This window comes from Copidosoma floridanum, unplaced genomic scaffold (assembly GCF_036245765.1).
Source record: "Copidosoma floridanum isolate Cflo_tuat_1 unplaced genomic scaffold, Cflo_Japanese_pri ptg000009l, whole genome shotgun sequence".
In the NCBI taxonomy this organism is placed as follows: domain Eukaryota; kingdom Metazoa; phylum Arthropoda; class Insecta; order Hymenoptera; family Encyrtidae; genus Copidosoma; species Copidosoma floridanum.
Genome location: NW_028321886.1, coordinates 5,816,159 through 5,831,764, shown reverse-complemented (window position 1 = coordinate 5,831,764; position 15,606 = coordinate 5,816,159). Strand labels below are relative to the sequence as shown.

The following is a 15,606-nucleotide window of genomic DNA, read 5'->3' as shown; positions in this document are numbered from 1 at the left end:
AAGTAGTTGTACTACCGTGACTCATTTTACAACGGCCGATCAGTATTGGAAAAGAGAACCAACTGGTCCTCGATTGCAATGTATCCTCTGTGATTTCGATGAAGCCAAGTGAGCCGATATGACAGTAGCACACGTATGCACATGGGGTGGTTGTGGCAAAAAAAGGGATGATTTTCATCGATCGAGAAGATTAAACAGAAGGTTGCAAATGACCCATATATGCACAACGCTACCGGAAAATTACCATCGACATTTTCGATATAGGCAGAGGGGGGGGGAGGGAGGGAAATCATAGGCAGGTAATTTTTCGAGCCAATAACACGCAATGCGATGTATTCCCGATGAGCTGTTCGCGAGAGCTCAACGCAGCATAGTTTGCGCAAAACGATCGCGAGACCGCGGCCAACTTGTACAATGTGTACTAAAATACACAGACGCAGACACGTGAGCCCAATTGTCAAGCGAAACGTTGATTGCGGAGCGCGAAAGCGCGAGGAGTAATTCGAGCTCGATATCTGTATAATCGAGAACCACCACACGTGCAACGAATCAACGCACACCTGAGATATTGTTGTTTGCACGTTATGTACACCTATGTGTGTGTTATGTTTTATCACACGAAAATGAGAAAGAGACGGGAAACGCTGCGACCGCTGTTTCCATCTACATTGTCGACGTCGGGCGAATTTCTCCACAACTGTGTACTAAATCTGTATATAGTTACTATATTTACTCTCTACGTGTCCAAGCGTATGGGAATCTATGTATGTGTATCTGATGTGTGTACCACGTATGTGCGATAAAGCGTGGATGATTCTGCTGAGTTTCGGTCTTGTTTAACACACAAGGTAACTATAGAAGGGAGGGTGGAAAGGGGCTCTGTGTACACCTGACCTATAAATAATTAGCTCTGAAATCCGTATAATTATACTCGTGTCACTCGTACGCGTCGCTGATCTGCGAGTGCGGAGTATTGGGAGTTTGCTTGCGTTTGTTCGCTTTTGGAATTTTCCGGAGTACCTATCTATAGCTGAATTGGACGTTACAAGCGTCAGAACCAGACATTAGAGGTGAAGTAGAGCCGAGTGACCCAATCGAACGAGTAATGCAAGGTATACACAAGTGTACGCTTGTACAATTCATGACTCGTACCATGTAGGGGGTGAACGAGAACACACCAATTACGAGAGTACGTTTTCGTTTTGGACCAACACTGTATGGATTATTGGGTTCGTTTGGCGACCGATGGATTGATATTTACTCTGTAGATTTGCCTCCCGGTCAGGTCTCTTAATAATAACCACGGGTGTGTTGGTAAGTATAGCTTCGTTAATCGATTTTGCAATGCTGCCGTTGATAGTGTAGAATATTAACAATCTTTTTTTGGTTCGCGGGCTTCAATATGTATATTTTCAAATCCCAGTTTTTGTACGATCATTTGGTTACATCGAACACGTGTTGTGATAACAGTTGCAACGTTGCTCCGCGAAAATTAAACGTGTCTGCCAGGTAAACAGCAAAAGTTTCTGCCATCGCGCAACTTTAGCTGGGCCATCGCTGAATCAATTAAACTTATCCGAGAAGCAAAACTCGCACTTTGCTGCAAGTGTATAGCAGTATAGTGTCGTGAAATATTTCAACTGCTCGAATCGTTTCCTACCATTAAGCTATACAGTTTTCGCGCGCGTAGGAATTATCATAATAGCATCTTGAGGAGCTGTTGTTGCAGTGCCACTTGTTTATGTATATATGTGCGCTCTCTGCTTACTCCAGACATTTCTCGGAAATAATTTCCAACTCTGAACTATCCAACACAAATCTTTCACACATTACTATGTACGCTTTTGTTTATCATTACGAGTATCATTATTATTATTATTATTATTTTTTTATTGTTATTATTTAGACTCTAGTTACAAGAATATTAGAGAACATTCAAAGTTACTTTCCTGTAGATCACACTTTATACAAGAAAATTACTTAATTACAAATTAAACATGAGACACAATATCTTCACCAAAAACTGAAAAGATTTCTTATTTGAATCTCCGCTAATGTTATGCACATCAAAGCCACGTTGTTCACAACTGTAACCAATCAACTAATTGTTATAATACTGCCTTATCCAATATTGAAAATTTTTTGTTTTTTATACACACATCGAACATCTATCGCCAAATATATTTACCAGACTTAATAAAAATACATGATATATCATAGTAAGTATGCACGGCAAAGTCATGATTTAACGATGACTCGAAAAAACTTTTCAACATTAATGAAACTACAATTGACAAACCATCTTGCCAATCCTGAGTAGAAAAGCTCATGGCAACCGCACACAGGTTCAAAAAAGTTCAATGTGGAGGACGGAGGGTCCGCAATGAAAAGCTAGTCTGCAAAAATAAATGCCCTTACCCTACGTCATCGTGATCACTTTTCGTTTCCTCGTCGTCCACAGAACACTTTTTCCCCCCATATAGTTGAGCTATTGTTTTTCATTCAACAGTAGCGTCAGAACTTTCGTACTCTCTTAATTTGTCGTCAAAAGACAAACGGATTCAGTGAACGGTGCAGAATCCCGTGAGATCAATTTGCTCCGCGATTACCGTCGACGCAGCTGCTCCTATACGGCTAGTGTTGGTGTAACTGCTGCAGGGAGTTGCCTCTTTTAGCAAACCGGTCTTCCATTGTCCACGATATTTTTCTCATTCGTTTTTTTTTTTCATATGCGATTTCAAAGACGTTAAAATTTGCAGAGTTCAAATTTTGCCTTTGAAAAAAAATTAATAGTAATAATAATAATAATAATAATAATAATAATAATAGTAAAAATAACTGTGACGCTCATTGTACATGACGTATGATAAAATCTCTTTTCTAGTAAACACACATACACAGACGCTTATCGTACATCACAGATGCATTGCTCCGTGCATACATGTATAATTTATGCATGGTTCGTTGAGTAACTACTTGATTATGAATAAAACTAATTATAATAAGCTTAGCTTAATTGAAATTCGAACTAATAAACTAATCAAACAGTTTGTCGATTTTGTAAAGCCATACTTTCAATAACGTTAGTTTACATCATACTACAATAATAATAAATATTTTTCGTTACCAAAAAGCCAGTTATGCTTATGTTTATGAAACAAAAGCACATCAAAGTGATCGACATGTGTATAATACACGGTAAGCTTCGTAGCTTATTACATTATTGATTGGAACTTGATTATTAAACTACGAGAACAGACTAATATTTGTCAGCCTAACAGGTTTCGCGGGATACATTAATCAAGAGATATTTGATGGATCCACGGAACAGAGTAATTTTTGAGCAGTTGCTCAATATATCCATCTTTTGAAGATTTTTCTAACTAGATTGAAATCAATACACTCCATGCAACGTTAATTTAAAAAACAATGGATGAATAGATTTAAAAAAATGCATAACATCTTTCATGACATTTCTCTTAGATTAATTTTTTTTCCGCTCAGTTGAGTGAGCTACTTACTCTTAGTTTATATTATCAGAGATAATTATCCGTGAATTGTCATTGTCAGTTAAAGTGAAATATCTTGATATAATTTACACCTTCAATCATAATTTGCAAACTGCAAAACTTGTATTTTTTTTCCAAGTTCAATTGCACTTTACAAAAATGCTGGTCCATTACAGAGTGGCAATGGGAGTAGCATTTTATGTGTTGCAAAAAAGACGTATTTATGCTTCGGTGAACAGCTTGACCTATATAATTTGAGAAGCTTAAATTTTACTCATCGTTCCTCCTCATAATCTCTCCTCTTTCTGTTCTGCATACAGAGTTACTCACAACAAAGCAGAGGTGCCCCAGTAAACGTGATATGATTTGAAAACAATGCAATCGTCACAGCGTAATGGCCTTAAGGTGGAAGTTACTTAACAGATATAAATAAAAATGATAAAAGTATTTTATAAGAAAAAATTCCTTGCGGGTCAAGCATAAGACTCTAAAAAATAACTCTTCACTTAAATGGGAAAAGTTGCTTAAAATCTTGATTTTTTTTCTCACGAACGTTTCTTCAATATCGCGACGAAAATTCAGATAGTATGCATCACTTTATGAATAATTCCAAAACTTGGAAAATTTATAGAACATGTCCCTTCCTTTTTTTATTCATTAATAATTCTGATACGTTCGCTATGAACAAGAAAGCAAACACTAGCATTGCAACTATCCTGCTGTGACATATAATTTAGTACTGAGGTAACACGATTTGCGCAAAGATGTGTCTTTGAATACGCATGCTGTACACTTATATGCTATAGTTAAAGATAATTGTTTTCGTACCAAAAGTCCTTACTATTTAACAATAGAAACCAAATCCTTTTTAGATAATACTTGCATGTGTAAGAAGGCGAGTGAACAAAAATGAATTTAAGTTACTTCAAAGGCCAGGCCACAAGATGGTTGAGGTGATCCAATTTTTTCCTTCTGAAGGAGATCAAAGATTTTCCTAGTTTTTTCAGCGCCCCTCAAAGGTGCTTTTTCTTTTTTTCAAGTTAAACTAGCCACACCAAAGGATCTTAAGTTGACTAATTTAAAACGTCACCAAGTGGATGGAAATAACGTGATTTAAAAAACTGCATATCGATAAATGTACACGCTTTTTACGTGTGTATGTACATGACGACGAATCATTGAACTTTGGAAATGACATTCTAAAATCCCATAAACTTTTAATCATCATGACAGACATAGACGGCTCATCGGAGTATCGAGAATGGAATAATAAGTTTTAATGAGATTGAAATCGTACTCCATGCAAACTTTGACCAAGTCTCAAACGAAAAATAGATTAAAAAGTTATTGGTAATCATGAAATACGATAACCTGGAATACCGATTTAGTCCGGATATCAAAGAATGAATCTACTGATTGGTCATACACTTGTTAATGAGTTTTAAAACCTGGAAAATCGAATGTAAAAGTATACAAATTTTATGCACCGATTATAATTTATCATGTTACCGTTTATTACATGTGATAAACATTTAACAACCAATGAAACGATATTGGCATACACATATTGATTATTTGAAAACCCTAAAAAAATGCGCACTTTGACTCGAAATTATGAAAATTTCAGTGTTACGTTATGGCACCGTCCAACACTATTATTTATTACCGATACAAGACTTTGATAAAGCACAGCCGTTTTAAATAACCAATCAAATGCAATCGAAAGCCCATAGAGTAACTAGATTTAAACATTGTAATCGAGGGAACGATCGTACAGTATAGAAAATCGGCAACTTCGAAGCTTTTGTCACGTAAGTATTCGCGCGCGAAACGGGAAACCCGTGGACCATTATCCATTAGGTAATTACGTCTAATGGACATTAACTAAAGGGACCTGGAGGTACGGAGTGAAGAGATAGGAGAACGCGGCAGTCTCAATGAGCGACGACGGCTCAGGGCGGCGGTCGCGAATAGTATGGCGGAAGTGAGAGCTTCTCTCTTGCGACTTTACTATATACGATGACGCTGGCATGTAACGAGTGGACGACTGTTCGCTTCGTTCCGTGTCACACACCTGGAGACTGCCATTCCAGATAGACGATTAAAATGGAATAGATACCAGCGAGTTTTCGCTGACTATTTCGGTTTCTGACGTCGTGACGTCGCGGCTGTAGGAGATTCTCGTTCGCCTGTGCAGCTTTTTCCCTTTGTTATTGTATCCACAGTTGCAATCAAAATTGTCGATAAGTTGCCAATGAAACCAAAATTTTTGTAAAAAAAAAAAAAAAATCCTCCTTATACAGGTTCATCTACTTGTCAAAACAAGGACGTCTGGTTGAAATCCGCAGTGAATGGACGACCGACAAATACCGTAAGTTGACCATTTTTCACCTAAAAATCTGAATTGTAATGCATTTGCACGAATAAATTGTTCACCCATTATTGTTGTGATTAAATTTTTAAGTTAAGCTTCTCCAAGATTCATCGTTAGAGCTCGAGCCAAGCATAAACACAAAATAGTTTGAAAAGTTTTTCAAGCAAGTACCGTTAAAGATTATAAGACGTCTTCTCATCCTTAGTTAGAAAAACTTTTCTTATTACACTACCTCTTCGATGGATATACTGATACGTACATAATTTACGTAACTACGTATTCGTTTTTATCAAGTACGTATTACTCGTGCCTCCTATAGTCCTATACCCTCACGAAAATTTTCTCTGACTTTTAAGTTGCGACTAAGACCGCGGATGTTGATTAAATTAAAATTTTTTTTCCAAAATTCGCACTTTTTCAACACACACGATAAACTATGTCAACTAATGGTCATGGCACATGTTTTATTTATATTTTAAGTATTAAAGTAATCAGCGTGTAACTGCCAAGGTATGGATGTTCAAGTTAATATTTTTACCCTCAACACGACGATCGTATGTTTGTATGAAAAATTCATCCGACATTGCCACAGTACATTATACACACACACAGAGAGAGAGAGAGAGAGAGATAACTGCATACCAACGGCCGTAGGTTGTATTGCAGTTTCCCGTTAAGCAAAGTACGATGAAGTCAACACGGAGCCCTCAAGCACTCCGCTTCGTCGCATACAGAGTTTCAGCCCCTATCCCTGTACTATCATCCCCACGCGGTCGGTGCCACGGGCCAAACTATACCTGTATACAACGACAGGGGAGATTTTAGAACCAGGCCACCCTCTCTCCGCGTATAATCGTCATCCCACGGACTACCTAACGACGTAACAAGTTGTCTACACAGGTCTAATTCAAACTACCGTTGCAGAACTGACTTGGCTGACGGACGTATATATTTATGTGCGGGAGCCAAAGGTACAACGTGCCCTTGGATAAAGACAGTTTGGAGGGGGTGGGGAAACACGCGTTTGAGCTGCAATCCGTGTACGTGTGCGCGCTTACGTTTTCGGGGCGAGGGTGGGAAGAGTTTTCGTTTGCCTGGCGTGGGTAACTAAGTATACGAGTTTGCTATGGGGGAAAAAGAAAAGGAGGACCTACAGGTTCAGGGGTAAATCGACTTCGTGCCTCGGGTACGCGATCGCTCCGGATGAATCCGAGCGCACTCGGGGGAGGCATCCGAAACGTGCACCTGTACGTGTATACATATTATACCGCGAGCCCGTGGTATTCGCTTAAGTTTTATACATCCTCTTATTTCGCTATCAATAACCGGGACACTCTTTCTCTATCTTGTCTCTGTAATTTTTGATCCTTGTTTTCGTAAAAGTGGCAGAAACTACACGAGTGTATGTACAGCTGGACCGTGTCCCCTACAGTGGAATAATCTTGGATTGTACAGAGCCTCCATGGATTCGGGGATCGAAAATCGATTTGCTTCCGCAAATACTGTATTGCGTGTAGTTTGGTATATTGACGTGGTGCATCTCTCAGAACTGTACGGTGCAGCCTTTCCGAGCAAGAGCGTTAGGATAATATTGAGTCAAAGAGAGGCAGTTTCGGTGAATTACGGTTTTCGTTGAGGAACTTCGCTGATGTAGGAAACGAGGCGAGCTTATTAATGCGCGGAACGAGGGACGACCCCATTTCCACCCTCTGTGCCCTAATTTGTGAGCTCGTCGTGTAACCAGCAACAACCGATAACTTGAGATTTAATCATGATGCAGATTATATTGACATACACACATATATATATATATAAAATGAAGTAGGTACACGAGTTTTTGATCTCATAAGGTTTTCCGACAAGACGTTGTTGTTCTTGTTTTTGTTAAATCCTGCCAAAGTGAATAGCTGCGTTTTATGTACTTTCCAAAAAATTGGAGCAATCGAAGTACAACTTGGTCGGCAAAAACAATAGCAGCGGGACCATTGGCAGGAGAAAAGCAGAGAGTGACGTCAACAGATAACTTGCGGGAAATATATATACACAGCCTCCGTTTTTTGCATGGTTCCGATGTTCCTCTCTCTCTCTCTCTCTCTCTATCTCTGTAAAACTTGTGACTTACCCCTTTCCCCATCTCTTCTGTGTGGTTTATGTGTGTATGCGCTTATAGGCATAGTCATGGCTTTAAAGCTACAGCAGAGTCAGAGAGAAGAAATGTGCACTAGAGGCTGCAGGTGCGGCTCTGACGTACGTATTATATACAAAATAGTTGTCTTGATTTCAAGTGGCGATTCGGTAAACTTGCTTCATGTCATAATTTGTATTGGCCCAACACCTCCACCCTCAGTTACTCCTGGGGAATATATCTACTTGACGCTCTACCAAGAGAGTACACCTCACCTAATAATATACGTATACGCAGCCACACAACCCAGGGTAGCCCGTGGCTTAGTCGGTGGAGCGTTAACTTTGAAAGATTAAATTCGGTCGGATTAAAACTTTGGGAGCCGTTAGCAAGTGGCCCTAATAATATTGCTTGCCACTAGAAGTATAATTAATCACTCGTGTTGTTTCGATCCTGCTTGTAAACAGTTATTGTTGCTCAAAGTTTTTATTCCCCTATATCTTCATCAAGGACTGGACTTTACGGAGAATACTAACTTGAGCAACTCGAAATATTAATTTCACCTGTTCTTGACAATGTTCAGAAATCCTCAATGATCACCCTGGAAACTAAGAAAAAACACTTCTATTTATGCTGTATAAGTGTGAATTTATCCTTTTTGGTTTGGTCTGAAAAATCTAGCTTACTCGCGAAATGCTTTTTGTTTTTAAAAAGCATGACTGGTGACTCGAAAAACCCAAAATTGTTTTTTTTTTTTTTATAATAATTTTATAATAGCCGTTTCAGATCTTCCACAAATTTCGAACTAATCAATATTTTTTTCACTACCAGAGCTCATATTAAGGCTTAATCTGAATGTCATTGTATACCACAACTTGGGAAGTAAAAATCTTAAATACCTTAATGGAGTATGGTATAGTTTTCTGGGTCATTTGAAACACGTGTGCTACCTTACGGAATTATCCAGACGAAAAACGATATTTCATACAGTCCATATAAATTAATCTCGATTTTCAAAAATAGTATTTAAAAACACAGTACGTAAGTACGCAATGGTAGGTATATTATACTGACGCCAAAAAAAAAAAAAAAAAAAAAAAAAATCAAATAACATACACCCAAAGCCAAAGTTGGTGAGCCTATTCTCAATAATACAAATGTTGACTCAATCCCCCTGTTCGTTCGTGTACGGGCGTCTATGTGGTAGAGGCTACCATTTAACGTGCGCAAACACATCAGTCTATATGCAGAACACCGGGAAAGCTAGCGCAGCAGCTAACCAGTTTGCTGGCTCCTATCGCCAATCAAACACCTTCAGTTGCAACGTACTGATGCAACTTTGATTTACGCCCTAATGAGCAGAGAGATAGCCAGCCGCGAGTAAATTCACGGCAGACGTTTATTTGCCGACCCACTGGGTTCCTCCAACTTCTCCGCTTGGATTCTCTTCGCTTCGCGCGGAATAATCAGATTAATCTCCCGTGGCTGGGTGTACCCGTGTAGGTGTATGCTTGTCCGGAGTAACATTTTTTCCGGGATCTCTCGTTTTGTTGGGACATATTATATTTCTTTAAATTCCATCCTAAAAATATTTTCCAACTCTGTCTCGACAATAGAACTCCCGTTATCCTGAAAACATTTTTTAAACCGTTTCCAGTATTTCGTTTATTCAGCCAGAGTCTTGATAATGAAGATGTATCGCAACTTAGTTCAAACTAAGTATTTTGAATATGAATGTGACAACACATAAAAAAAAACCTTGAAACTTCCAATAAACTCCGGCCAACGTGAGATTCTGCAAATAAAGTGTAGTTGATGCCCGTTTCATTAAACATTATGAAAAATCAACATCTGACAATGACATCGTTTGGGTGTCTCCATAGGCGTTTGCCTCTTGTCGCGCGAATCTAAAAATGATTACCGTTGCGCGTTTGCGATACATTTTTTGATAAAAAGCAGCCACAGACGAGCGAGTGTAATGCATCATGAGTACAACGCGATTTTCCACAACGAGGACAGTCAAGAGAGAGCCGAGCCTGCGTGCACTCATTTCGTAACGCGAACAGTTGGCTTTTTCCCAGCACTATGCGTATACGCATTTCGTCCCGAAAACGGGAATTGGGGAATTAAGGCCCTCGTGAAAAAGGAAAACCGAGCACCACGCCACCAATCCCCCGACTCCAATCCCTATGATTACTATCATGATTGTCGTTATTATCGTGCGAAAGCCGAATAGTCGTGCTTAATCAAACTTCCGCCCCAGTATAGTCGCTGTATACCTACTCTTTTCATTTGCCTCCCGTTGCCACTGATGTTTATGATCGAGCTTTCAAAGAGAGGATTAATATTTTCACTTTGTAACGCTGAACCGTGTATCGTTTGTACATGGGATCGGGAAACAGGGTGCTCAACGTGCTGGAATTATTGATGCTTAAACGTGTTTGTCACTGAACTTTCTTTATTGCACCCATCGCACGAGATGCAGTGCAAGGCACCGAGGGAATCCACAGACAGCCCAGTATGTACAACGTACTGTTCCAATTGTTTCTGTTGACTGAAGCTCAGATCGTGATATGTTGAGATACCTCTCGAACCTGAGACACGCTATTGTAGTAGACTCATACAAATTGGTTTTTCCCCTTACTGCACGTTTGCAGGGTACGTACAAAGGGCCCATAGCGAATGTGACTGTCTTTGAAACGAAAGTACTAGCGCTCTCTCGAATATCTGGGAAACACGTTTCTACAAGCCAGAGAAGAGGTGCGCGTAGATGGCTTTTACCCTCGAATCAGAGAAAGGGAGGGAGTGAAAAGGACTCGCAACATCAAACACACGAGCAATAAGTATGCTTCGGCAGGCAAGTAATAATACGACACCAGTTGAGAAAGCCCATTCAAATCCTCTTTTCATCTACTGTAGACTAGAAGGAATAGAGCTACCATACAGCAGTATTTTCTTAACAATTACTATTCATCTCTTTTGGTTCCGCGAATATTAAGAGATATTTAAGACAAATTTTTTTGGGACCAACAACTCGGAAATCTTAGCTAACGAAAAAAATCGGTTGATTGTCTTACTTTTGCATGTTTTTACATAAATATTATGTACTTGCTGGGTCACTTGGACATTGGCTTCGACGCGACACGGGGTGGAAAAAAAAATTTCGTATTCTGTACTCGACTAATTTGGCTTGGCGGTGTTTTTCACTGATTTGAATTAGATATTGTACCCATGAGCGACGTATACATAGACGATTACGTGTTAACGAAATTTAGGAGTAGATACTCCAGCAACGACAGAGCAAACTGAACTCGCAGTCAACTTGGGCTCGACTTCGATAGGTACTTGTGTATATCTTGCGGCATCGGATGCCAGATGCGTCGAAGCCAAACTATTGGAAAATTTGAATCCCAATGATTTAGGTGGCACTGTGCTTCATCTCTCTCGTAAAAGACAAACACACCCTATGCATACGAGATGTGGATAAAGTCTTAAATTATCCACCATTTTTTCGAGCAATCTTACGCATCATGAGGTACATTAAGAAGTGGCTCGCGCTAATTTTTTGATACAAAGCTCGAAAGTACAGTACTGTATAGGTTCAAGTACTTGAAATCAGTATAGGTTACTTTTTATGGTGCAAACCTTGAAATCTGTTTATTAATTGAACATTTAGTTTTAGTAGCTCTAGTGTGCTCATTTCAAAAGATTTTCAACATTCAAACAGAATTTACAATTGTACTCATGGTGCATGAACAGTACAGTTTGAAAACCATAATTGAGATGAGTAATCGTAATCTTCGCGTATTTTATACTAGTTTTGAATAACTTGTAAATATGAGAGTTAACTTTTTTCACGAGTACCAAGTTCAGATTCAGTACCAAGGCAATGATTCAAGTTCGTGGGGGTGAAGAAGAATTTAAGATTCAACGTAAAATCAGCGCGAGAAACGTGACGGGTTCCAATGCGACGTATTTGTCCTGATATTATTTGCCTTTGAGATATCCGCTGCGTTGGATATCGGCTTATAGAGTAGAGCATGAACGTAGTACAATAGCGTATATAGATATAGGTGTGCAAAGATATATACACGATGTATAAGTATATTGGTTTATACAAATCGCTTTGAAACGCGAAAATTGACGAGCGAAAATGCAATTTTGCCGTAATGTTTTGCTCTTTCTCTCCAGTCATAAAAACATTTGCGATTTTTTGTGATATTCCAAAAAAGAAACTGTACGTATCGCGATGCAAATCTGGTTAAAAAATTTCATTCCCATTCAGTATCCATTTTACCCGCTGGGGAGAGGGAGGAAAAACACTCGATGCAATGATAAACCAAACGGCGAAAGCTAAACTGGGTAGGTATATTTTATGACTCCGGGATGTGCGCATTAACTCCGGTAAAGCTCGATAAATTTGTTTGCTGAAAATTTCATTTCGCAAAATCAATGCGCAACCGAGCGAAAATAAATATCCCGGAACCCCACTCGAAGCGAATACGAATTGCTCGTGCAATCCACTCCAACAATGATGAACCCCCCGACGAGAGCACATTATGATATCGCGAAATAAAAAATCTGTCACACCCCAAAGAGGACAAAGTTTGCAATGCTTTCAATATCGTTCGTTCAAGTTAAATTGGGTAGTGTATACTTAATAGGCACTCGTTGGTTGGACAAAAGCTTATGGATCCAGTGAAAATTCGTATACGCGCACGGTGGCAGAAGGAGCGAGCGAGGACGGGGAGCGGCTGTTGCCGGTGTCTTGGGGTATTAAAGTATATACGCAGCGTCAGCCGTTCACAGGAGAGCGGAAGTGGGAGCAGCGCGCCGTGACGGTACGTCTTCTCGTCTTTCCCATGCCCTCGCCTTCTCCCTCGGCTGCATAAACACGCGCTCGTCTCAATTAGCGCGGCTCGGGGCGAGCCCTAAAAAATGCGCACCACACATGCGTGCACGTGGAAAAAAAAAAAAAAAAAAAAAATGAGGACGGAGGGTAAACCGGTAATTCAATTCATAGGGCATTAGAGACGCACGGAAGTGCGACGCGCTGCTCCTTCGAGAGGGAAAGAGAAAGAGGTCACGTTCTTATGTACACATATAGATAACACAGGTGAGAGCAGGTGGAGGTACGAGCTAACTTTGCGGCTGAGAGGCAAGTGCCCATGTATATATACATATACGTAAACACGAGACAACTAGGATATTATGACAAAAAGAATGTGCAGTGGGAGCTCGGTTGTTAGACAGTACGTGTATACGCATCAGGCGTGGGGAACAAATAACATCAGATTAGCCCATTGTACATGGCAAGACACCTATTCGCTGTAGCTCTCGCTCCAACTGCTTTTTTCTGCTCTTTTTTGTATATTCTACCCACGCACTTGTATTTTCTTTTGATCCTTTTCCGCGCACGATGTTTCGTTAATTTTTCCCATAAGACTCGTTATACACGTCGCTGGGCATGCGGTGATTTTTTACGATTTCCCCCCCCTCCCCAATTCGACAGTTAAGTGAGGGGTGGTACAGTTAACTGTGGGATGCACTTAGATGTTGTCGAGTGCTTTCCTTAGTTTTAAAATATTTCTATGATTAAAAGTTTTGTCGCTTTTGACATTTTTTGGAAATCTTCGTTAGCAATGGCATATTTATTGACTTCGATATTGGACGGTGACTTGTGAAAAGATGGAATAATTTTATTTGTGGGGCCTCACGTTGTCCACGTGAACACAGGGCTACATCATTTTTTCCTTTTTCTACTACTGTTTATTAAGGTGATTATACTTTTTTGAACATTGTGATACTATCGTATCCTATTTAAGCATTTTTTAAAAACAATTTAGTGTATGTTTCAGTAATTTTATCGTAATTTTGTATTGGAAATATCAAGTACATTGATAAAATAAACGATAAAGTGAGTCTGTTGCTATGAAGCTTACATGAAAACTGAATATCAAATTCGATTTCAAAAAGGTTGTACGAAAAGAACTCGAAATCGATCTCTTGCTTTCTGTACAGAAAACTACGACTGGGAGAAGCAAAAATACCGTCAACCACCTTTTCTGTTTCAAAGCTATTCATATCCGTTTGGAGAAAAAAAAAATGTGTTCACGTGCTCCAAAATGGACGAAATTTCCTATGAAGTAAACAATTGTCGAAATTAAGCGATTATCAATTCAAAGTGTCGTATAGTAGCACAATCGTGTATTGCAGACCACTGAGTGCATACAGTTGGTCTATCACGCTGGACGAGCACGAAGGCGAAAGTCAGCTCTTTTTTTTTTTCCACAGACTGAGTTAAGCGCATGAGAACCCACGCTTCGGTTACTTCGTAAAGGTACCGATAACACTGTTTAACGGTATCACGCGCACATAAGCTTGTATAAAAGTACTCGATAAGTGATACCATAAAAATTAGTTCTCCATCAAATAATTTGGACAGGTACTCTCACATCGTGGTATCCATGACGCATTCGATTATCGTAAAACTTGTGTAATTAAATTAGCGTATTACATTTACATGCTATCTCAATTGTATGAAAAGGATGCGATCAGGTGGAATAATAATTTGCTCGTACAGTGATAATCGATACGACCCGTGTACTCGTGCTGAATTTACGTGCACATGCATCATGAATATATAAACATGGCACTCGGTGTACATAATATGTTGTACCCATGAAAGCTGCGAGACCCCGTCGTTGTCATCCCGATCGCGTGAATCGATCAATGCTGCTCTCTGTGAACGAAAATAACAAAACGGGAGTCCTCGATCGTTCGTTTATAACGTATAGCCATCAGGATTTCTCTCAGACTTTCTACTCTGTTTACCTCAAACACGATGCCATGGGATTTTCACGCAACATTGGTTCAGTTTCGAGTACGAGAGGGCATATTACACCGATACATGTTAAATAACCCTCAACCCCGTCGAAGGCGCGTGTCGTACATCATGGGACACGTATAAGGGGTGTGTAAATAAGTGAGCAGGTGGGTATAAGGTGTACACATACGGGGTTGATGTATAGCCGGGAACCGGTGTCACTCACCTTCGACTGGGTCGCAAAGGAGCAACGGCATCAGCAACGCACACAGCCCAGGAAGCCCCAGTGCTACCGCCCTGTTTTTCCTCCTCCACTTCTCGGCCATGTCTATCTTCTCCCTTGTCCCTCCACTTGTTACTTATTATCCTTCACCCCTTGCGTTGAACACTTACAGCTCAACGATCACGACAACACCAACAACAACATCATCAACAAAAACAACAACAACAACAGCAACAACAAAAACAACAACAACCGATGCAGCTGCATCAACTCGCGGATCACACAACCGGGCCCGATATGCATGCGTACGTGGACACCTGCATGGGTTTACGATAAACGTGTACTACAATCTATGTGTATGCAGGTATGCACAGAGGCCACCCTTCGATCAATCTACGAGCGCGAAAAACAATCAACGACCGCGGAGCGATAAACCAAAGGATTAAAATGTGCTATTTGGAATAGGCACAACATAATTATATGCTTATCAATAAGGAGTGGATCGATCGGTAAATTGACCGCACTACCGATGTGTACACGACATGGGCA

General features: G+C 39.9%; 1 protein-coding gene across 1 annotated transcript in view; it reads right to left on the bottom strand.

Annotated features, from left to right (window-relative positions):
* nrm (neuromusculin) overlaps positions 1-15,160 on the bottom strand; it is a gene marked incomplete at its 3' end in the record, with an annotated part of 114,616 nt that extends 99,456 nt beyond the window's left edge. Inside the window, exon 1 of the mRNA XM_089589751.1 lies at positions 15,061-15,160. Within this exon, the coding sequence (XP_089445877.1) occupies positions 15,061-15,160 (100 nt within the window). The remainder of the gene's footprint in view (positions 1-15,060) is intronic.
* Positions 15,161-15,606: the final 446 nt, after the last annotated feature.